At 38.1% G+C, this 25,402-nt stretch overlaps 3 protein-coding genes and 1 long non-coding RNA gene across 4 annotated transcripts; 3 read left to right on the top strand and 1 right to left on the bottom strand.

Moving 5' to 3' along the window:
* Positions 1-799: 799 nt before the first annotated feature.
* LOC113724286 (uncharacterized mitochondrial protein AtMg00860-like) lies at positions 800-1,843 on the bottom strand. Its single transcript, XM_027247204.1, has 2 exons — positions 1,718-1,843; positions 800-1,183 (listed from the first exon to the last, which is right to left on the bottom strand). The coding sequence occupies exons 1-2, from the start codon at positions 1,841-1,843 to the stop codon at positions 800-802; spliced, it is 510 nt and encodes a 169-aa protein (XP_027103005.1).
* An 8,108-nt stretch (positions 1,844-9,951) lies between these two features.
* LOC113724285 (uncharacterized) lies at positions 9,952-12,624 on the top strand. The gene is made up of 4 exons (XM_027247203.1): positions 9,952-10,033; positions 10,163-10,429; positions 10,564-10,698; positions 10,787-12,624. Exons 1-4 carry the CDS (start codon positions 9,952-9,954, stop codon positions 12,622-12,624), a joined length of 2,322 nt encoding a protein of 773 aa, XP_027103004.1.
* An 18-nt stretch (positions 12,625-12,642) lies between these two features.
* Positions 12,643-13,653, top strand: LOC113724284 (ATP-dependent DNA helicase PIF1-like). Its single transcript, XM_027247202.1, has one exon. The coding sequence runs from the start codon at positions 12,643-12,645 to the stop codon at positions 13,651-13,653; it is 1,011 nt and encodes a 336-aa protein (XP_027103003.1).
* Positions 13,654-22,669: 9,016 nt separating this feature from the next.
* On the top strand, positions 22,670-23,136 carry LOC140035912 (uncharacterized). The gene is made up of 3 exons (XR_011839808.1): positions 22,670-22,696; positions 22,775-22,984; positions 23,076-23,136. It is a non-coding gene; the product is annotated as an uncharacterized lncRNA (long non-coding RNA).
* The last annotated feature ends 2,266 nt before the right edge of the window (positions 23,137-25,402 follow it).

The raw sequence follows: 25,402 nt of genomic DNA, 5'->3' as shown, positions 1-25,402 counted from the left end.
ACACAGTATACTTAGAAAATCTATCAACAATTACAAGAATAGAAGACATACCATCGACTTTAGGAAATTCCGAAATGATATCCATTGATACCGATTGCCATGGTTGATCAGAGATCGGCAAAGGCTACAACAAGCCTGGCTCCTTCTTTCTTTTCACCTTATCTTGTTGGCACACAAGACATGTTTTCACGTATGCCTCAATATCTTCTTTCGTCTTTGGCCAGTAGAAGTTTCGCGACAGCAATGCCCGCATTCTTTCCACTCTGGAATGATCAGCCCAAGGAGTGTCATGGGTCTGTCGCAGCAACTGTCGCCTAAGTCCCCCTACTGTTGTGACATAAGCTCTACCACTCTTGGCAAAGAGTGAGTCATCTTCAAGCCAGTAATGACGAACTTTGCCCTCACGGATTTGGGTGATTATGCTCAGGTAAATTGGATCATTCAGGGACTCTGACTTGATCTTGTCCCAGAAGTCCGTTTCAACAGTGCTAAGTGCAGCAAGGTAGTCCTCAACGTACTTTTGCCTAAGTGCGTCGGCCACCGTGTTCTCCCTTCCTAGCTTGTGAATCCAATCAAAGTTGAATTCGGCCAGAAACTCTTGTCAACGAGCTTGCTTCGGGGTCAACTTCCTCTGTGTTTTGGAGTACGTATTAGCCACAATGTCGGTCACCACCACGAACTTGATTTCCAACAGATAGTGCTTCCATGTCTCTAGGCAATGCACTACGGCCGTCATTTCTTTCTCGTGCATACTATATCTCTACTCGCACTCCTTTTCAAATGCAATTTGGTGTTTATCCTACATCAGCACTCCTCCAATCACACGATCTGAAGTATCAGTGTGCATTTCAAAGGCTTTTGTGAAGTCCGGAAGTTGCAACACTGGCGCAGAAGTGACTGCTTCGTTCAATATTTTGAACGCATCCTTGTATTCATAATCCCACATCCATGGTCTATCCTTTTTCAGTAAGTCCGTCAAAGGTACTACCATCTTTGAGTATCCCTGGATGAAGTGGCTATAATAATTTGCCAGACCAAGGAATGACCTTAGTTCTGCGACTTTCTGGGGTGCAGGCCAATCAAGGATTGCCTCAACCTTCTTGCGATCCATCTGGATCCGACCATTGCTCACCACATGGCTAAGAAAAGTGATTTGCTCCTTGCTAAACTCATACTTTTTTCTCTACAAAGAGCTCATATTCCCTCAATTTACAGAATACGTCTTTTAAGTGCCCTACATATTCCTCTAGGGACTCTGAATATACAATAATGTCATCTAAGTACACTACAACAAACTTGTCAAGATAATCGTACAAGACATCATTCATCAGTCTACAAAAAATAGCAGGTGTATTCGTCAAACCGAACGGCATAACAAGAAATTCAAAGGAACCATACCTTGTTACCACCGTCATTTTTTTCTAATCTCCTGGGGCTATTCGGACTTGCCAGTGTCCCGACTGCAAGTCGATTTTGGTATAGAATCGTGCTCTCGCTAGCCTATTGAACAAGTCATACGTATTCAGGATCGAGTACCTGTTTCTGATCGTGATCTTGTTTAGGGTACGGTAATCTACACAGAATCTCAATGTTCTGTCTGCTTTCTTTTGGAACAACACTGGAGTACCGTACGGAGCCTTTAATAGTTTCTGCGCTTGACTATCCAGCAACTCGTTAAGTTAAAGCCGCAACTCTGCCAAATCCATCGGGAACATACGATAAGGAGCCTGGGCAAGAGGTTTGGCACCAGTTCAATTCTGTGCTCCACAGCACGTCCAGGAGGCAGCTGTCTTGACAACTCTGCAGGCATGAGGTTTGCGAATTCCTCCAACACATGGGCCATGGTATCTAGTACTTCCTGGTACACGTCAGTGTGATGCCCCCACTTCTCCCTAAGGTGAATCAAAGGGTATCTGCGGGATGCCTGCTCAACTCTCGCCAGGACTCAAACAATTTCTATTCAACCTTATAGCGGTATTAGAAGACAACAACCAGAACATATACGTAAAAATAGTGCGGAAGCGTTCAAACTTAACGGTCGATAACAATCACCAAATCTTTACATCGGGTTTCTATAATACAGCCCAAAAATATACAATATCCAAAAGTCTAGATAAAAGAGTTGGAACCCTATTACATGAGTACACAAAAGAGAAATTCCTCCGAATCTCATTCCAAGCCTAAACCTGTTAAAAAAAATAAATCTATAGGGTGAGCAAAATGCTCGTGAGGCCAAAAACACACATGCAAGCACATTGTTCAAGTAACAATCTCAAATTAATCAATTTAAAACAATAACCATTCGATAAAGAGCACTTTACTGAAAAGTAAACAGAAACAATTCAAGGATATGGGAGCTCTCAGGAGCTATTTTCCACTTGCACAATCACGAACCTCCACGCGTTGACACTCCGTCAACAGGGTAGGTTTAATCCGTAGAAACATCACTTACACTTCCCTTTCTCAACCTTACATACCACACCAAGCCCGCAATACATTTATGAGGCGATACTTCAGCGAGTATGCCAAGCAAGACCTCTCAATAGGTCGAGCTTATGAAATCTCATGGTTCACTGAGGAGCTCGACCAAACCCATGCTGGCTCGAGTCCAAGGTTAGCCATTAAGAGAGTTTGGGCGTCCCCCACTTTTACACTTTTGTATCAAGGAGTTTCACTCCAACGACTTATGCAATCACAGCATAAATAATCACTTAAACACTTCACATATATTCACTTAACAAGTTACTTAAACAAGTAAGCACTTCACTTCACGAACTCAAGTTCACTTTGTTTAAATGAGGACGAGTGCGATAAAGTACACACTCGACTCAAAGGTTTCAAAATCTCAATTTATATAACACTTATCACTTTGCAGATATATCACATAATACATACACTTGACACTCACCAATATAAGAAAAGAGGAAGAAATGTCCCTCGGAGCTTTAGGCGTTCACTGTGGGATCCTCTTGAAGGTCCTCTTGTGTGCCTGAGCAATTAACAATAGACTATCATTTACAAGCCCCTACTATTAAAGAAGATCGTACCATAGTACAATCTTAGAAAGTCTCGTGAAACGAGCCTTATTTATCATAAATCAAAGCTCTCAAGTGGGGTTTCAAAGTACAAGAAAGATTTAGTTTCCATCTTGGAAATCAAGTATAAAACATTCAAGTAATATCGAAGGAATAAGGAGCACTCGAAAAACTCCATTTCCTTGATATTCGAAAATTTTCAATTTTGATACGATATATTAGAAAAATCATATCTCACACTTTACAAGTCAAAAATTAGAAAACTTGGTACCGTTGGAAACCTCTTTCAAGGTAATAAAAGTTCAAAGAATACACTTTCACATGATTCCAGACGGAAAGTATTCAAAAACTGGTTCAAAGTTGCTGTTTTGAACATGAAGATAGCTTTCGGGGTTGATTTTTGGCCAACTTTGGAAATTCGGCAAAAATTCACTCAATTTGAACTAGATTTTGAAATTTGGAACTCTATTAGAGTTATAATCCAGGTTTTAAACAAAACAAGAGAAATGAGAAATGAGAATTGAAGTTTCGAGCACCAAGATATGGTAGGTCAAAGTTATCCAAATTTCCTTGTTAAACAAGGATTTTCTAAAATCAAGTCACGAATTTTGGAAGTTTAGTTGAGAAATGAAACGGTCTCGGAATAACACCAAAATTAGCAACATAATACTACCATATAAGGGTTGTTCCTCTACCAAATTTCATGGAGAAATAAGCACAGAAAGTGGGTTAACAAAACCGTTGAAATCACAAGAAATTGTAAGGCTAAGCTGCATTTGAACTTCCGTTTTGCCATTTCCAAACATTTGGTCAAGGAACATCTCCAACATGGTTCATTCCAGTAGGAAATATCCGAAGTATATTCAAGGTACATTCGATAGATGATTTACAATAAGGAGCTTTGGATAACAAGTCCCAAACCATAGTTAGTTTCATCTGTCCAAAACGCTGTTTTTGTTCACAAAGTTAGTTTCGAATTTCAATCATAAATCACTCAATTAGACTCAGAACTAAGCGTGGTTGGTGGCGTTAGAAAATAGACGCATAAGGTTATATTTTTTCAGAAAAAATCCTTTTCAAAATCTGTCCATAAACAGCTCATTCGTGAGCATCAATTTGCAACTCGTGTGCTGCTTTCCAGGAAGCAATGAAACAGGACAGTGGATTTCAAATGAATGGTTTGGCTCACTTAAATGGAACCGGAATGTGCATTCTATACCGTTAGAAATCTGGGAATGTCTAGTTTTTAGTGCCACAAATGGCACTCGATTCCGACATCGGAGTAAAAAGATATAACCGAAACAAATACACTGTCTGGGTGAATACGGGATACATTTCCAGATTGCTAAGCTGTCGTAAATCCAACATTTGGGTGACCAAATCAAGTTATTTTTCAATGAAACTTTTTACACAACTAATATAACATGTAAACAACATAATCAAGCCATTATAACCTCTCAATTGTGCACAAAAGTGGGCGGACAAGACAGGGGTAAAATGGTCACTTTTGCTCCAAGCACCTCGTTTGATTTTCTACCAACAATTCAATATTAATCCACTAATATAAGCACTAAACCACCATTAATTTCATCATCAATCATCAAATCAGTCTTTCCATCAAAGTGGGAGTTCATGGATCCCACTCACCAATTTTACAACAATTTAAACCTACCCATGAGAATCCAAGAACTCATGAGTGTAATCTAACTTCCATAAATCAAGAATTAAGAGGTTGATCGTTCATTATCTCTTTGGATGACTCAAACAGAAATTTTCGGGCCAAATAAGCTCAAGAAAACCATGGAGCTGAGCCTCTTTTTCTAGCTTGAGTTGCTCTCCAAGTGTTTAGCAAAGTGTAGTTAAAATTTGGGATAATTTGGTGGAGATTTGAAGTAGTTTGGTGCAAGATGGAGTGAAAAGATGAAGAAGCTTTTTGGTCTTCTTCTTTCCCTTGCTGTTCGGTTGTGTTGAGGTAAGAAATGGAGAGTGTTTGCTGATGGTGAGGCTTCCGTGAGAAGCTTAGCAATTGTGGGTTTCAAGTGTACAAAAGTCAACTCTCCAATAGTGCGCGTAGGCGCACGTTTTGTGCTCGATTCCTCTTAAATTTGTTACACTAGTGCACTAAACCTATAATGTATTTACTTTCATATCATCATTATTCACTCTTAGTAGTCCCAAAGTAAACGTCTAAGGTCCTTCAATTAATAGCGCGCGTAAAAACGCGTATTTCCAATTTAAGCGCGATAACGCGAAATCTCTAAGAAATTCTTATAACGATAATATTACTAACTAATATTTGAGCACTTAAACATAAAATACCTAATTTAGGACTAATGTACATGTCTCCAATTTTTTCAAACTTATTGTATTCTCGATTCAATTATTTACTCCAATCGCGTATTCACTATTTTCACTTAACGAGTCTTTAGAAATTAAATTTTGAAACGAGTCACTTTAAAAATATAACTAAGCCATAGATCCTTTTAATTAGGTCTAAAAAGGTTAGAAAATAATATTTGGGGCAATTGGCCAGATAAATAATTAAATGAGTTAGAATTTGGAGTTTAAAATAGGTAAATTTTTGTGAGTCGTTACATGAGTCGAGTATTAATTCTTCAACGAACCTTTTTTAATCTACCATTGATCATTCTTAACTCTCTAATATTAATACACTCCTGATTCAAGTATAGCCTCGAAAGGCGTGTACTCGTTGTTCCGAACTAAACGAATTTTTTTGAAAAATAAATTTTTCAACAAAACACTTTAAAAATATAAAAGATGTGTAATCCATATAATTGGATTTTAAATGGTCGAAATAAATAATTTGGAGAAAATGAATAAATAAATATTTAAGTAAACTTGTAATATTCGATAAATAAGAAAATTTTCGGGTTCTTACATCCTCCCCTCCTTAAACGGCCCCGAAATTCACACCTAAAACAATATCATTCTCTTAAGGGTTAAGCCTGTCAAGCCAATCACTAACTTGCGTTTTCCAACTTATACTTCACAATTTCTGTTCATTCAACTAGTAATCAAAACTTAATTTAAATATATTTTTTTTTAATAACATTTTAACTTCCGAGTCATAGGGCAACTTAATCGGCCTCATGTCTATCTCATATAAGTAATGTCCTCACTTCTTTAATGTTATTATTACAGCCACTAACTCCAAATCATGAGTGAGTTACTTTCTCTCGTGATACTTTAACTTTCCAGAGGTATACAAAATCAATTCATGATGTATCAGTGGTATACATTCTAAACCATCATTTAAAACATTTATATAAATCACAAAACTGCCTTGGTGCATCGATTAAACATTTTCCACTTTCAAAATTTTCCTCATATCTAGAATCTCAATTAACTTGTCAAGTCTTGCACTCTTGTAAATCCTTGATAAACCAAAGGTAGTATTCGACTAACTCTAAGAATTCTAAATTTTGGTAGGATTCTTTGGTCGTTTCCTCTTAAACAGTTTCCACTTTAGTTGAGTCAATAACAATTCCTTCCTTAGAGGTTGTGTACCTAGAAAGGTTACTTCTTCCATTCAAACTCACATCTATTGAACTTAACGAAAGTTGATGCTCTCTAGAGGTTTGCAAACTATTATCAGGTATCTTTCGTGATCTTCTCAAACCTTAGAGTATACCGATATATCATCAACAAATGCCACCACCGATTCATCCAAATATGATTTAACTCCGATGCATTAGACCCATAAATGCTACTAGTACTTCAGTCAACTCGAAGGGTGTACTGAAAATTCAAAGTGTCCTTGTCTTAAATTGAAAGCGGTGTTAACCACATCAGTTTCTAGGATCCTCAACTGATAATAGTTCTACTTTAAATTCCTTATTCACAGCTCTTGGCCATTGATCAAAATTTCCGTTTATGTGAAACTACGGAGTATTTGTGCTTAGTAGTCACATCGTTCAAGTCTCGATAATTTATATCCTATATATATATAAGAAAATCTTCGTTGTTCATTTCAGCTTTAAGTTTCAACCGTACTTTTTGGATATTGTTGTCAATTGAGTGGACAAGGTAGAGATGTTGAGCTGATATTGTACAAGTTGTTAATGCAATGGTTGGTGTTAATATGACTATTTTATCCATGATGCTTGCAACGTTATGACCCATTATTTTGATGCGTCCCTTTCTTAATTGCTTAGGGGCTCATATTACCAAATGAGCCCATATCTAGAATACTAATTCCTAAGTAAAATGCACCAGTATAATCCTTCGTATGCCAATCCTGAAGTGGCCGGTGCTAAGCTTAATTACACAGCACTGAGTAGGCACTGAATAAGGGACCTCAGTAATCAAATCTAACATTAAATGGTCAAACCCCTGTTTCTCTTCCTCTGCCACCCAAAACCGTTTTCTCATTTGCCCCTTTGCACATTTCACCGAAGCCCCTTTGATTATTGATGACTATTATGAGAGGTTTTTAATTCAACTTCCACCAGTTTCATCTCCCTCTGTTAAACGGTCTCTTAATTTCTCCAAGTTTGCCACCCATGTCAGTTTCTGTTCCTCTTATTATGTTAGGCTTGTTTAATTCCTTGGCCGATTAGGTCTGGTTTCCGCTTATTTGCTTCTTCTTCCACTTTATTCTTCTTTATGGCTCTAATTATTAAACAGCCACCAGATGAAGTATTAGCTCCCCCACGTTTGCCACCTATGGCTTTCCTCCTCCTTCCGCATTTGTTACACGCATAGCCTTCCATCTTCTTCCGTTTCGCTCCTTTCCTTCTATGATTGGTTGGTGTTAAATCTGTTGCTACATATAGCTGTTTCTCTGTGATATGTTTGGTCGCCGATATGGAATTTCCTTGGAATTGAGGTGAGATTCGTATACAAGTAATTTTGCCCATTTGATTTTGGCTTTTGCTTTCAAAAAAGAATTACCATGCTTTCTTAGACCTGATGTGTTTGTTCTCATCTGCATCCTTCGTCCGTTTATTAATTCCGGCCTTTCATACCAAGTTAATTATTTTTTTTGTCATGCAGGCTCAGACTCTTCTCATCAAGATCAAGTTTTATCGGTTTCTTTTTAAAAAAGGTTAGTTCATTTTCTACCTTTCTCCAAACTTGCAGGAATAGCTGTTTTGTTTTTTTTAAAAATGATTTTGTGGACTGTGTTTACCATTGAATTCATGCCTACTTGGAAATCTCCGTTAGTTTACAATTTATGCTTGTTTGGCAATCTTCTTTTGTTTACATTGGATTTGAGTATTATGTAGTGCATTTAAAAAATCTTTTGCTCTTTCATCGCTCATGGATTTCATGACACGTGTATGTACATGAAAGCATAAGCAATTAGTATTGTAGTTGTTCCTTATTTTATAGCAGCTGCAGTTCATTCGGTAGCAAAAAGTGGTTAATATTTGTAGGCTGAATCTGTGCTGAAGTATACTCCAAATAAGCTTGTGTCTTAGGATTCATTCTTGTGTCTTAGGATTCATTCGAATTGTTCAAATTTGTGTAAACCTCAAGTTCCAACCACTTTTGTTAGTTGACCCAACATTTCCATAGCAACCCACTATGAATCGAAACATTGCTCCTTCTAAAGTTTGACCGAAAAGCTCGACGTAACGAAAAGGCTAGACAAAGATATGCCTCTTTAACTGAGGAGCAGAAAGAAATAGAACGGAAAAAATGCCGTGATACCTATAAAAGTAAAAAAGAAAAGACAAAGACTACTTTTACCTCCTCGTTAGTATTGAGAGGAAAAGGTATCGCGCTGTATATACTACATTATAGTGAATATTTAAAGGCCCATCTACCTCTATAATAACTCCCAACAAGTATGGCTGTAAACTAAACTACCTTTGCCTCTCTCTCTATGCTCAGATGATGAGCACACCAGTAATAAGCAACTGTTACAGCAGGCTTTTCGCATTCAGGAACCTAACTGTGGTCATAAGCACCACAGTGAGGCAGGTTATTTTTGTAATCCCTTTTCCTTTAGGCTATTGTGATGTCATATAGGCATAACATTTTCACAATCTATTTAGTTCCTGGAGACAAAGTTGAAGGTAATCGAAGGCAGAAGGAGCATGTTTCAGAATTTTCAACATATCACAAAGGTGAACCACATAGAATTAAAAACATTTTTAAGTCACAAATATCCAAAGATATATTATAATTCACAAATATCCAAAGATATATTAAAAGAGACCTACAAAATATGTTCTACTTCTACAACTCGACGGATAAAAAAGTGTCAGCATTCTAAAGCGACCCAATCTTCAGGTTTAGTTATTGTTTCCTACTGCTAAGTTTAATTATTCTTTCCTCTTGAAACAAACATTACCAACCGAGATTTCTCCGTAGCTACTAGCTAAAAGTGATCACCTTATTTGCCAATGTTGTAGACCAACCACCCATCTGCAACTCCTGCTATTGCTTGCTTTCTGAAGCAATGGAGGATCTAAGAGGTTAGCTAAAAAACTGATCACCATTGTTGATCATATAACAGTGGCGATCCCATTGACAAAAACTGATCACCATTGCTTATATAGGATATTCAGTTGAACCTAAACGTTCAAGAGAAGCTAAACATATGTCAAGACGAAGGGGTAAACAGAATTCAGGTTTATTCCTTCTACATAATAAAACAAGTTGTAAAACTTCAACATATTAAAAATCATATTAATGACATTTTTGATCCATTCATGTAGTTAAAAGCTGTGGGGAAGACCAAAATGCTTTGATTAGGAAACAAAACAAGGTACGCAAACAACGTAAAAGGGTAGTGAAGGGAATTGAGGCATTATCTTCGATAAGCTTGGAAGCTGATAGATTACCAGAGCAATAGAATTGCAAATACTGCGGAGCCAAAAAATTTTATTCTGAGTCTGCAAACTTTTGTTGCTCTGATGGAGAAGTAGTCTTAGAAGAGAATAAAATGCCAGACATATTAATAGAGCTATTTACTGGTGAAACTGAAGAAGCAATTTGTTTCAGAACCTATGTAAGAACATACAATAGTATGTTCGTTTTCACCTCTTTTGGAGTTAACTATGATAAATCGCTTTGCCAAAGAAGAAATGGAATATATACTTTTAAAATTCAGGGCCAAACGTATCATTTTATAAATCAATTGATCCCCCATGAAGGATCAGGAATGTTTTTGCAGTTATACTTTCATGATACTGAACATGAAATCGCAAATCGATTGGCTTTTTCAACAAAACTAACTGAGAGCATAGTGGTGAAACTCATGGAACTCATGAAAAGTAACCCGTATGCTTGCTTTTTCCGAAGCCTGAGACATGTTCCAGACTTGGACAATTATCAAATAGTCTTGAAATCTTACTGTCAAACTGATCAGCGAGTCTTTAACAAGCCAACAGTATCCCAAGTAGCTGCACTGTGGGTTGAAGGTGAAAACTCATGGGACAGCTATGCTGACACATTCAAGTATACACAAAAGAGGGTCAAAGCCGTAGAATTCAATATTACTATGGCTATTATGATCCATTGCAGTATCCACTTCTATTTCCCTTTGGTGAAACAGGGTGGCAACCTGGAATTCAGAGATCTGGCACTGGTAATCCAAAAAAAAGGAAAAAGTCAGTTAGAAATCATCAACAGACTGCAACTTTAACAAGCTTCAGATCTGCCGAAGATATAATAGAATCAGAAGAGAAAGGTTAGTTGTTTTTAAATATAATACAAATTTTATGAATACAATTTTAGTTTACCAAATGTAAATTGAAGCTTAAAATTTTTTGAAACAGCTTTCAAGAACTTTGAGAATTCAAAGGAGAATGTGTCCATGCGTGAATACTATGCATATAGGTTCCAGATGAGGGAGAAAAATAAACCAAGTATTCTTAATACTGCCCGTGCATGTCAACAGTATGTAGTGGACATGTACGTAAAAATTGAGAGTCAAAGGCTTGATTTTTTCCGGCATAGGCAACAACAAATTAGGACTGAGCAATTACAGGGTGTCATGGATTCTGTAGTTGAGGGCCAATGTAGAGGTTCAAAAGTAGGGCAACGAGTAATTTTGCCAGCATCTTTTATAGGAGGTCCTCGTGATATGAAAAGAAGGTATGTTGATGCTATGGCCTTAGTTCAAAAATTCGGAAAACCTGACATTTTTTTAACAATGACTTGTAACCCATCATGGCCAGAAATCAAAGAAAACTTACTGCCCACTGATGAGTCTCAAAACCGTGTTGATCTTTCTGCTAGAGTTTTTCATGCCAAATTAGAAATTTTAAAAGAAGAGTTGTTTAAAAAAGAGGTATTGGGTAAAGTAGCTGCTTACACCTATGTTGTTGAATTCCAAAAACGTGGGTTGCCGCATGCACATTTCTTAATAATTTTACACCCAGCGTCTAAATTATATTCAACGGAATCCTATGATCACATAGTTTCTGCTGAGATTCTTGACAAAAAAGAGCAACCACACTTGTTTAAAATGGTTCGCAAGCACATGATGCATGGTCCTTGTGGCGACAAAAATGCAGATAATGTGTGTATGCAAGGTACAACAGTTAAAAAATGCAAAAATCATTATCCTAAACAGTGGGCACAAAAGACTACACAATCTGAAAATTCTTATCCAACATATAGGCGGAGGAGTAATGGAGAAAAGGTAAAAGTTCGAGGCCATGAATTGGATAATAGATGGGTGGTTCCATATAATCCTTACTTGTTAGCAAAATTCAGTTGCCATATGAATGTTGAAATTTGCTCAACAATAAAGGTAGTCAAGTATACTTATAAGTACATATATAAGAGACATGATAAAATACACTTTGCTGTGAATTCAGATGATAGATCTAAAGAGATAGATGAAATTAAGGAGTACCAATCAGCAAGATGGGTTTCTCCTATTGAAGCCATTTGGCGAATTTACAGATTTCCCTTATTTGAAACACATCCTGCTGTCATTAACCTTCAGCTACATCTTGAAAATTACCAATCTCTGACCTTCAAAGATGATGCTGATCTTAGAGATCTTTTGAAAAGTAAATTTGCTAAGAAAAGTATGCTAACTGAATTTTTCCATATGAATGCTACTGATGAGAGAGCCAAAACATTGAAATGCACATACAAAGAATTTCCTGAACATTTTGTGTGGAAACCTAGTAAACGTATATGGGATATTAGGCAACAAAGAGGTTCAATAGGCCGAATTGTTACAGCAAATCCAAGTGAGGGTGAGAGGTACTTCTTAAGATTATTGTTATTGAATGTAAAAGGGCCAACATCATTTGATGACCTGAAAACTGTCGATGGTGTTTATGTTAATACCTTTAGAGAAGCAGCAATAATGAGAGGATTATTTGAATCCAATAACCCTCAAGAGCAGTGCCTAGAAGAAGCAGCTTTATACCACATGCCATATAGCTTTAGAAGACTATTTGCTACCCTATTAGTTTACTTCACTCCTGCTGATCCAAGAAGTTTATGGTTAAAATTCAAAGAATCTATGTCAGAAGATTTCAATAGAACTTTGAATTTGTCAAACGATCAAGTCCAACATAAAGTTCTCTATGAGATTAGCAAGTTCTTAGAATCAATGGGAAAAAACATTAATATGTATGGATTAGTACCATGAATCTTAAAGTTTGATGAAATGGATAGAGGTACAAGAGACACAAATTCTGAGCTAAACTTTAAAGTCAATGAAGAAGATATTGCTGCTATCTCTAAATTAAATGAAGATCAAAAAGTAGCATTTGATACTATCATAGATGCTGTTTTTGTACACAGCAAAGGGAGTTTCTTTATTGATGGGCCTGGGGGAACAGGGAAAACATTCTTGTACCGTGCACTACTAGCTGCAGTTAGATCAAAGGGATGTATAGCTTTGGCAACGGCCTCTTGTGGAGTAGCTACTTCTATCTTACCTGGAGGTAGAACAGCCCACTCACGATTTAAAATTCCTTTAGACATGAATCCTAACAACATGTGCAAAGTAAACAAACAAAGCTCATTGGCAAAGTTATTACAACAAGCCAAATTGATCATTTGGGATGAAGCGCCCATGACACACAGAGCAGGAATTGAGGGAGTAGATCGTTTATTTAGAGACCTAATGGATAACTCTGAATTATTTGGGTCAAAAGTGATGGTATTTGGTGGTGATTTTAGGCAAGTTCTGTCGGTAGTTGTAAAAGGGTCAAAATCAGACTTTATCGAAGCTAGCCTTGTAAAATCTTATATTTGGCCTCATCTACAGAAATTAAAATTGAAGGAAAACATGAGAGCAAGATTAGATCCTGATTTTAGCAAGTACCTTCTTCGTATAGGTAATGGAACAGAAAACACAGTTAAAAATGAAAGTATTCACATCTCTCAAGCATTGCTTCTTCGCTATACAAATGAAGCAGAATCCATAAATCAATTGATTACAACTGTCTATCCAAACTTCAACATATTTTCTGAAAATACATACTCATTAATTAATAGAGCAATTTTAACTACAAAAAATGATTTTGTAGATCAGATCGATGAAAAATTGATACAGAAATTTCCTGGAACCGCATTTGACTATTTAAGCAGAGATAAATGTTTAGATAATTCGCAGCAAGCAATTTTAGAGGACTTCATGAATAGCCACACTCCAAATGGTTTTCCTCTGTGAGAACCCTAAATTTTTACCTTTTCTCCGTATTTATTTGGATGCTTATTTCTCTTATTTTTGTAAATGAAAAGAATTTGTTACCTATCACTAAGGAGGGTTTCATTTCATACATATGAACGTGCGTTTGGTTGCACTAAGTGTTTTTGTGTGAAAGTATATATATATATCTGTGGGAAGTACGGACGAATGCGGCGTGTGAGTTTGGAAAAGAAAAATTTTGAAAACAAAGACAGGGGCTGAATCCGGCCGGGAATCTGGCCAGATAGCTGGCCGGATTGCCTTGCTTTTTTGAAAAAAAAAACGTTTTAGCTTCTGCCTCATATCCGGCCAGGAATCCGGCCGGATATCCGGCCAGATTCTGGCTGGATTCTGATGGGACAGCAGCTTTGACCTGCGATTTTTCTTCCTTCTTATCTTGTTTTGGTCCAAAAATATCTTCATTTCTTCCTTGCTCAGCCGTGGCTTTTGAGAGAAAAGACCAAGCAAAGCTCTTCCAATTCTAGTTTCAATTTTCTCTTTGATCTTGAGTTTTCACCATTAGATTTTAAATTCCTTCCATACAAGTGCTAGCTAAGAAGGGTTTAAGGGATTGGTGGAGTGAGTTTTGGAGTTGGAGCTCTAAGCTATCATTTCTCCTTAAGTTTCAAGGTAAACTACCTAGAAATTTCCTTGTACTTCTTATGCTTGCAAAGTAGTGGATTAAAAATGTTACATGTGTAGTTTTGTAGCTAAGTTTATGGGTTTAAGTAGAGGTATAGCAAATTTCTGTTTTATAGGTAAAAATTTCTGTTTTATGATGATTAATGTTTGGGCATGATTTGGTATTTGATAAGAGTAATTTTGAGCTTGAGAATGTTGGTTTTACTTGTCTTCAAAGAATTTCAGCTTTTGTAGCAAAATTTCCAGTTTTAGGGTTTATATTTTGCTCCTTTATGTGGTTGCATTTGAAGGATATTGTGGTCTTAATTCAAGGTGTTTTATAGCTTGTTGTTTGTGGGAAAGATTGTGGTGAATTGAGGAGTGAATTGGTATTGAGGTTTGGTTGGAAAAGTAAGGAAAAACTAAGGGAAGTGCTGTCAAAATTTTCGTAAGAGCTCCTGCGCAGTCTTAGGAAAATTGCTATATCTTGATGTAGGAATATCGGAATTGAGTTCCGTTTGTTGCGTTTTAAACTAGACACATAAGGCTATAAACCGTGTGAATTTCAGATCCTGTTTCTGTCCGTACAATTTATAGTGATTTTTCAAAGTTAACTGGAATTGTAACCTGTTCTGTCTTGTGATGGTTAAAGCAGTACCTTGCGACTTAAATTTAACCGACTTGCGTTCTGAATCTTAAGATGGTGTTTTCTGGAAAATTATAACCCTTTGAATGTAGTTTCCAACGGTATAAATTTTATCAATTTTGGACTTACAAAACTTGAGATACAATTTTTCTTAGAGGCATATGCAAAACTGAAAAATCCTGTTTTCCGAGTAATGATTGTACATTCATTTTCTACTTCAACTTTGGAGTTGGTTACTTATGATAGATAGAGTATTGAGATTGTTCATGCCTTTAAGACCGATTGTTACTCCTTTTCATTCCGAAGTCGCATTGCCTTTGCATTAATGGTTCATGTGGTTACGCACAGGACTTGTAACCGAGTTACTTGCAAATTTCTTTGATTCCAATTGTAATGTCAAGTCGTAAGTGTTTGCCTTGCTTGTTCTAGGAGGTGCCAGCGAGTAAAATCACACTTGGCAAGGAAACTTTTGAAACTATTCTTGTTTGATCTGGTGAGTGTACCACCCCTTGTATTGTTGCTACTTGAGCTATCTGTACGTGAAATCTATGACATAAATGACTGTGAATCCTGTTTAGTGTGATTGAGACGAGGGTGTAATTTATCACACTCGTACTCTTGCCTGTGTGGTATAAACTGCAATCTATCACTTGTACATGTTATGAACTTGAACCTGTTACCTGCACTTGTTATAATGTCGTTTGGATGCGTCCAACGGCTTCCTTATTAAACCTGAGCTCAACCTCATGGGGAGTTAATTAAATCGAGCCATGCAAGGGCTTGGTCGAGGAAATTGACAATCCGTGGGTGCCTGCTTTATGGAATTCTTGAGTATTGAGACTCTTGAATCCCGGTATACTCGAGTATTACCATTCCTGTTTCTATTCGGCGTTCGGGCCCGGTAAGGGGTATGAATGGTGGACGGGACTTGGTGTTAAAGCGGTGTTCTACTGGACGGGTTTTTCTTATTTGAAAGTTGACGGAGGGTCAACATAGTCGGATCAAGTACTGCAACGGGAAATTGGCTCCTGAGAGCCATCTGTATCCTTTCTGTCTGGATTGTTTACTTATTTTCCTGTTGGGTACATGTATGTGATTAATTGAGCATGGAATTACTTGGTCCTTGACTGTATCTCTTTATTTTGGTACCTCATTGGGCTTATAGCTCACCCCGTTTTGTTATCCTTGTTTTCCTTACAGGAAAATCTTTTGGAAGCATGAGTTGAGCTGGTTATATATATTCTTTTGTATAGCTCCTCAATAGATGGAAACCTTGAATGTATTTTGATCAAACAACTCCCTTTTGATTTGTAACATTGTGATCATGTATATATCTAAAAGTGTTTGCTTATGTAAACGTGTTACCCCTCTCCAACGTGTTCGTTCGTTATGGTTGCCTGGAGTTATTGAAACTACGGAGGTTTCGGACGAGTATACTCAAGCGTGAAAAGGTAGAGAAACAAATTGTGGCAGGGACTTTCAACCTTATAGCTTGGTGGTTTCTGTATTATTCGTTTCCTTTGGTTTCTGTCGCGCGTACTTTAGAGCGGTGAGTGTAGTGATCGACTGAGTCCCGGCAAGAGCTGGGCAGGCGGTCCGCCGAACCCTCTGGTTCGCCTTAGGGGGAGGTGGGGCCGTTACAAGTGGTATCAGAGCCAGGTTTCGCGTGGTCTCTGCGCTGAGTGAGCTTGGGCCAAGTGGCGTTATGGTCCCGATTTTGTGAATATTTATGAATGTTTAAGTGCTCTTTGAGCATAAGTCATGGATCGTGAAGTGTTATAAGTATTAAACTTTTATTATGGTGCTTGGAGATAGTAGATCTGTAGGTCGGGTGGGAATCTCGATTGTAGATGAATTACTCTTGGGCCTGGCCAGCCCGAGTGGTGAACTTATCTTATTTTGGGATTCTTGTACCTGACTACTAAATAGATGAGAGCCTAGGTTAGTGATCGCTTAGGCCAATTGGGAATTTGATTGCGGAACTTTGTGTGATATTAAGAATTCATGAAGTGTGATTAGCCCGGATTAAGATATAAATTATATATCCCTGTAGGTTATGGATCGAACGCATGGAAAAGCTTTTAGCTTGATGTTTTATACTTTTGGGCCTAGTTTGTCTAGTGCATTTTGGATTTTGACCTCGTTACTTTCCTGGACTTGCTTTTGCTTACATCTGACTGATACTGTGTGACTTGTTGGATCAAGTTGTGTTCTATATATATGCCCTTTTGAGTTGTATCTACTTTTGTACTCGTACCTACTTGCATTTGCTTTACTATTTTATTTGCGTTTCGACCCTAGAGTGGTTAAACCAATGGAGAGTACACATAGAGGACGAGGCCGAGGGCGCGGCCGTAGGCAAACCCCGATTGGAGGGGCAAATCGAGAACCAACGCCTGAACCTAACCCTGAACCTCGAGCAGATCCTAATGTTCAGGTAGCTACCGCCATTCAACGTATGACAGATTTATTGGCCCATGTAGTGGGACATCAGGGTCAAAATCCTGTTAATCAGCCGGGCAACCCTGGTAATCATATAGAGGGTGAGGATAAAGCCCTCGAACGATTTCAGAAGTTCTCCCCACCGCAATTTCTTGGAGAACCAGACCTCGACGTGGCCGAGAGGTGGCTAGAGAAGATGATCGATATATTTGCCGCGCTACACTATACCGAGGAGCGGCAGGTCACATTTGCTGTCTTCCAACTGGAAGGAGCAGCACGTTCTTGGTGGAATATCGTAAGGCTGAAATGGGAAAGAGAGCAAACCCCAAGGACGTGGGTGAACTTCATGAGAGAATTCAATACGAAGTATTTTCCACCTTTGATCCAGGAGAAGAAAGAAGATGAGTTCATTAGGCTCCGCCAGGGAACTCAAACCGTTGCCGAGTATGAAAGCCAGTTTACCAGGTTGTCTAAGTTCGCTCCCGAATTAATCGTGACTGAGCAGAGGCGGATAAGGCGTTTCGTCCAAGGGCTAAACGTTGAGATTCAGAAGGACTTGGCCGTGGCCCAATTCAATACTTTTAGTGATGCAGTGGAGAAAGCTCAACGAGTTGAAGGCGCGAGGTTACAAGTTAAGAATTTTCAAGCCAAGAAAAGGGGGTTCCAGGAAGCAGTTCGGAGCATGGAGATAAAAGCACGCCTCCTAAGATTGGAAGGGGCAACGGGGGAGTACAACTGCCAGGGGTGTCGAGTGGTGCCTCACAAAAAGGCTCAGTTTCTGCTTTCCGCGGTCCTTGTGAGTACTGTGGGAAACCGCATCACACGGAGGATGTTTGCTGGAAGAAAGGAAGAAAATGTCTGCGTTGTGGGAGCGCAAATCATCAAATTGCAAATTGCCCAGGCCGCTCTCGAGAAGGAAATAGGAGTCAACAGCCACCCACGACCAACCTTGACCAGTCAAAGGGAAAAAAGAATGGACCAAAGGTGTCGGCTCAGGTGTATACCCTAGAGCAGCGTCAAGTCTCAGACCCGTATGAAGACGTGGAAGGTAAGATTCTAGTATTCCACCGATTGCCTACTAGCATGGAGTATAAGAATTACAACTTAGGAAGGAAGAAGAAACTATGGTATATTGGCCAGTGAATAGATACGGATTGGTTAGTTAAGTATGGTATATTAGAGAAGGCAATGATAAGGAATTTCGAGGACGAAATTCTTTTAAGGGGGAGAGAGTGTGAGAACCCTAAATTTTCACCTTTTCTCCGTATTTATTTGGATGCTTATTTCTCTTATTTTTGTAAATGAAAAGAATTTGTTACCTATCGCTAAGGAGGGTTTCATTTCATACATATGAACGTGCGTTTGGTTGCACTAAGTGTTTTTGTGTGAAAGTATATATATATATCTGTGGGAAGTACGGACGAATGCGGCGTGTGAGTTTGGAAAAGAAAAATTTTGAAAACAAAGACAGGGGCTGAATCCGGCCGGGAATCCGGCCAGTTTCTGGCTGGATAGCTGGCCGGATTGCCTTGCCTTTTTGAAAAAAAAAACGTTTTAGCTTCTGCCTCATATCCGGCCAGGAATCCAGCCGGATATCCGGCCAGATTCTGGCCGGATTCTGATGGGACAGCAGCTTTGACCTGCGATTTTTCTTCCTTCTTATCTTGTTTTGGTCCAAAAATATCTTCATTTCTTCCTTGCTCAGCCGTGGCTTTTGAGAGAAAAGACCAAGCAAAGCTCTTCCAATTCTAGTTTCAATTTTCTCTTTGATCTTGAGTTTTCACCATTAGATTTTAAATTCCTTCCATACAAGTGCTAGCTAAGAAGGGTTTAAGGGATTGGTGGAGTGAGTTTTGGAGTTGGAGTTCTAAGCTATCATTTCTCCTTAAGTTTCAAGGTAAACTACCTAGAAATTTCCTTGTACTTCTTATGCTTGGAAAGTAGTGGATTAAAAATGTTACATGTGTAGTTTTGTAGCTAAGTTTATGGGTTTAAGTAGAGGTATAGCAAATTTCTGTTTTATAGGTAAAAATTTCTGTTTTATGATGATTAATGTTTGGGCATGATTTGGTATTTGATAAGAGTAATTTTGAGCTTGAGAATGTTGGTTTTACTTGTCTTCAAAGAATTTCAGCTTTTGTAGCAAAATTTCCAGTTTTAGGGTTTATATTTTGCTCCTTTATGTGGTTGCATTTGAAGGATATTGTGGTCTTAATTCAAGGTGTTTTATAGCTTGTTGTTTGTGGGAAAGATTGTGGTGAATTGAGGAGTGAATTGGTATTGAGGTTTGGTTGGAAAAGTAAGGAAAAACTAAGGGAAGTGCTGTCAAAATTTTCGTAAGAGCTCCTGCGCAGTCTTAGGAAAATTACTATATCTTGATGTAGGAATATCGGAATTGAGTTCCGTTTGTTGCGTTTTAAACTAGACACATAGGGCTATAGACCGTGTGAATTTCAGATCCTGTTTCTGTCCGTACAATTTATAGTGATTTTTCAAAGTTAACTGGAATTGTAACCTGTTCTGTCTTGTGATGGTTAAAGCAGTACCTTGCGACTTAAATTTAACCGACTTGCGTTCTGAATCTTAAGATGGTGTTTTCTGGAAAATTATAACCCTTTGAATGTAGTTTCCAACGGTGTAAATTTTATCAATTTTGGACTTACAAAACTTGAGATACAATTTTTCTTAGAGGCATATGCAAAACTGAAAATTCCTGTTTTCCGAGTAATGATTGTACATTCATTTTCTACTTCAACTTTGGAGTTGGTTACTTATGATAGATAGAGTATTGAGATTGTTCATGCCTTTAAGACCGATTGTTACTCCTTTTCACTCCGAAGTCGCATTGCCTTTGCATTAATGGTTCATGTGGTTACGCACAGGACTTGTAACAGAGTTACTTGCAAATTTCTTTGATTCCAATTGTAATGTCAAGTCGTAAGTGTTTGCCTTGCTTGTTCTAGGAGGTGCCAGCGAGTAAAATCACACTTGGCAAGGAAACTTTTGAAACTATTCTTGTTTGATCTGGTGAGTGTACCACCCCTTGTATTGTTGCTACTTGAGCTATCTGTACGTGAAATCTATGACATAAATGACTGTGAATCCTGTTTAGTGTGATTGAGACGAGGGTGTACTTTATCACACTCGTACTCTTGCCTGTGTGGTATAAACTGCAATCTATCACTTGTACATGTTATGAACTTGAACCTGTTACCTGCACTTGTTATAATGTCGTTTGGATGCGTCCAACGGCTTCCTTATTAAACCTGAGCTCAACCTCATGGGGAGTTAATTAAATCAAGCCATGCAAGGGCTTGGTCGAGGAAATTGACAATCCGTGGGTGCCTGCTTTATGGAATTCTTGAGTATTGAGACTCTTGAATCCCGGTATACTCGAGTATTACCATTCCTGTTTCTATTCGGCGTTTGGGCCCGGTAAGGGGTATGAATGGTGGACGGGACTTGGCGTTAAAGCGGTGTTCTACTGGACGGGTTTTTCTTATTTGAAAGTTGACGGAGGGTCAACATAGTCGGATCAAGTACTGCAACGGGAAATTGGCTCCTGAGAGCCATCTGTATCCTTTCTGTCCGGATTGTTTACTTATTTTCCTGTTGGGTACATGTATGTGATTAATTGAGCATGGAATTACTTGGTCCTTGACTGTATCTCTTTATTTTGGTACCTCATTGGGCTTATAGCTCACCCCGTTTTGTTATCCTTGTTTTCCTTACAGGAAAATCTTTTGGAAGCATGAGTTGAGCTGGTTATATATATTCTTTTGTATAGCTCCTCAATAGATGGAAACCTTGAATGTATTTTGATCAAACAACTCCCTTTTGATTTGTAACATTGTGATCATGTATATATCTAAAAGTGTTTGCTTATGTAAACGTGTTACCCCTCTCCAACGTGTTCGTTCGTTATGGTTGCCTGGAGTTATTGAAACTACGGAGGTTTCGGACGAGTATACTCAAGCGTGAAAAGGTAGAGAAACAAATTGTGGCAGGGACTTTCAACCTTATAGCTTGGTGGTTTCTGTATTGTTCGTTTCCTTTGGTTTCTGTCGCGCGTACTTTAGAGCGGTGAGTGTAGTGATCGACTGAGTACCGGCGAGAGCTGGGCAGGCGGTCCGCCGAACCCTCTGGTTCGCCTTAGGGGGAGGTGGGGCCGTTACATCCTCCACATCGATTGACATTGAAAGAAAATGCACCAATAATGTTGTTGAGAAACATTGACCCGCCAGAAGGTCTATATAATGGAACAAGACTTCTATGCAAATCTCTTAAACACAATATTATAGATGCAGTCATAAGTTCTGGTGAATTTGCTGGAAAGCAAGTATTTCTACATAGAATTTGCTTTCGTGTTGAAAATGACCCTAATTCTCCTATATCTTTTGAATGAATGCAATTTCCTATAAGACTTTGTTTTGCAATGACCATTAATAAAGCTCAAGGACAAACTTTAGATTATGTTGGCATTTATTTGCGAGAACCTATTTTTTCACATGGGCAGCTGTATGTTGCATTATCTATAGCTAAAAATAGCAAATCTGTTAAAATTTTGATCACGCCTCCTGTATATGATTCAAGTTTAGATTATGTGACTCCTAATATAGTTTACAAGGATGTATTGCAGCTATCTTGTCAATAATTCCAGTACTCTGTTATATGTAAATAGCAAATAAAGTACTAGTAAATGTCTTAGTAATAGATTATATTTAAATTCTGTGAACTTACTACTTTAGAGTGTAACTCTTGTCTTTGGAATCCTTCGATTTTGTGGTAGTTGTCTGCAGCACTCTTCAAACGTGAAAAAATGGAAAGCAACATGCTAAACTTCACAGAACTCCAACCTCTCATGGACAACTGGACTACCATTGTTCAAGTGATTGAAAAGCAAAAGGTTCAGGTTTCAATAAATGGAAAACGCTACCAAAAGTTGGTGTTTGTTGATAGTCAGGTAATATAGCTTATCATTGCATACTTTGGCACTATACACAACTAATTAATTACCATAGCACTTACTATATTCAAAATTACAGGGTCAAACTGCTCAAGCTCTAATTTATGCTGGAGATATAATGTTCTTCAGGAAGTACTTTGAACCATATTGAAGATATTATGTATCGAATGCTAGGATCCAAAATGTGTTGCCAAGGTACAGTACCTACCCATATGAGTGCTCATGGACCATTGACAACTCCACGCTTGTCCAAGAAATCGATGAAGTGGACCCCCCTCTGATACCTAATGTGTTTAACTTTGCTAACTACAATTCAGTTTATCAGCATATTGACACAACTGATGAAATAGGTACCATTCCTGATTTACCTTAACATACAATTTACATAGAAATAGTTACACTTTTTAATATCAAACTCTGTTTATTAGATCTTATTGGAATAGCAATTCACGTGCACCCGAAAGCAATCAGAGGTGGAACACCAACTAGGGATATCATTCTTACAGATCATATGTCACACCCAATGGTACTGACCCTTTGGGGAGAGCATGAATCAGAAGAGGGACAAGACATAGCTGATATGATCCACACCCAACCTGTGGTTGCAGCGCTTCGAGTCCGAGTGACATCTTACCATGGTAAGTACTCGTTTAAAAACTCTTTACAAAAATCCTAAGTTGAATGAAACCAAAAAAGGAAAAACTTATGTTGCTATTGCCAACTTTGTAGCCATGCATCTATCCACCAAATTCTCCAGCAGCATACTAATCAATCCTCCAATTCAGCAAGCGAATGACCTGCATAACTGGTAACTTTACTTTAAAATAGTTACATTATGAATTATTCAACATTCATTACCAAAAAGGCTTACTATCCTTTACATTACAACAAATAAAATATTAGGTGCAGCCACAATCAAGAGGAAATCACGCGTTTCATTGCTGAGCGGACTTATGCTGATCATCTCAAACTCCTACCTGTACCAGATGATGACAGAGTTATACCTATCAGTGATCTCACAGCTGTGGTTGAGGTACATATACAACTCACTCACAATCCTTTATTTCTGCATGCATGCCAACAGCCAAAAAGTCTGTAGTCTCTTCCATTACAAAGTTGGCTTGTGGGTTATCGAATTGGATTATACTGACTACAAGCTTGAACTACCATTCCCTACTATCCTGATTGATTGGCAATGAGATTTGAATGTTTTGGGCAAAAATGTCTTGAGTTTAGTTTTCATTCTATGCGTACGTTTTGGTAGTACTAATTAATGCTCCCTTTCATTTGATTTTTCCGGATATACGGGCTTTCATACAGTAATTTTGTCCTCGTTAATGAAATTAGTCGCTCCTGATTTCCCATTTTACCCAGTAATTTTTTATTTACTTGTTTGTCCCATTTCTTCGTATTTCTGCATCTCCGTGACTTTGTAGGTGGAATTCTGTGTTTTAATACTACTGAGTAATTACCATTTATTTCCCTACTCATTATCTTACTTGTCAAATTGTACTTTCTCTCTTGTGAACTTTACTGTAGCGTAAAGCATTTTAATTCTTTTTAATTGCTTGATGGATTCTATAGTTTTATTATCAAACTCTCGCCCATGTGAAATTCAAGAATCATACGCTTTGCATTATATTTTATAAGAGGGTCTTCTGGGCCTAATACAATTCTTGCCTGGTGTAATAGATGTTAACAAATAGCTTAACACAATAGGTTAACAGTGCTACAAAATTGATTATCTACTTTGACTTCTATTACCATTAGCAAAATTGGTATACTTGTCCGAGCCTTTGTACTAATACAATGCTCATTCATTGCAGGCAAGGCCCTATTGGATTAGAGGCATACCAAAACTTCTAGATAGAAGTCAAAAGCTATGGTACCATTCATGCCCCCACTGCTACAAATACATCAGAGCAAGGCCAGATTGCGAGATCACCTGCACTTCATGCTACCAGCGCATCCGTCTCACTCCACGGTAAACATATACCTTAATCTAATATTAACAACCCCTGCTGCCAAAAAAGCTTCTAATAACATGAACCCAAAAATAGTTGCAGACTAACAGTGCAAATTAGTGATATGAGTGGAGCTATAACTCTTGACCTGAGTGGTGATGATGTTGAACAACTCCTCCCATTCTGCATAAGTGACATCCAAAAGCAAGAGCAGCAGGTACATTCGAACTCACAACTACTTTGCAACATTCTGCTCACTTCAAATAAATACTTAAAGTCTCTATTCTTCCTATAGGGAAATGTCCAGTACGCCACTATAGCAGATTTCATCAAGCAGAAAAACTTAGTTTGCTTGGTCAAGAAATCAAATACAATCCATAGTTCCAGGAGCTCAGAAAAGTACAATGCCATAGTTGCCCATATCAACAATGCTACAGCAGAAGAAAACTATGTCATCAGCAAATATATTACCAACTACAAAGCTACAGCATCCACTTGGGGAGCAGCACAAGAAGAACATTCCAAAAAGAATGTTACCGACATGGCTGAAAATATGGCAATAGAAAAAGTTGACAGCACAATGGAAGGAGACACACAAAGCAAAGGAGTGGATCAACTCAGTCCTTCTAACACAAAAGATAAGAAGAAAAAGGCAGCAGTTGCAGCAGCCCCAATGAAACTCAGAGTCAACCCCACTAAGAAACACCACACCTAAACTGCCAAAGCCCATCCTTGAAGTTATATCCTTTGCGAATGGATCTTCATTATTCCTAAGTACTACTACTTTAACGGACAAACTCGACTGAACTTTTCCTTTATCTGTTCTATGTAAATAGAAGTATCTAAAATAAGACTGTTTCAAATTAGGTTAAGTGCAAGGTGGTCTATTATACCTTCTTACAAAAGGAGCCACTGAGCATTTAATCTAAATCTGAAACTATCATTGGGCCTATATCCCTGTCCGTATGGTCATGAAGTCAAACATTCTGATCTAAGCTATGGTTTTTTATAATACTATGGTGTGGTTCTCTATTATTTTTGTATGGCTTCTCAGTTACAACTTCCATCTTTTCTCTCTTCACTGTTCTTATA

The sequence above is a fragment of the Coffea arabica genome, chromosome 2c (genome assembly GCF_036785885.1).
Source record: "Coffea arabica cultivar ET-39 chromosome 2c, Coffea Arabica ET-39 HiFi, whole genome shotgun sequence".
NCBI lineage: Eukaryota > Viridiplantae > Streptophyta > Magnoliopsida > Gentianales > Rubiaceae > Coffea > Coffea arabica.
The sequence above is the reverse complement of the archived record's forward strand: the minus strand, read 5'-3'. Positions and strand labels throughout refer to the sequence as shown.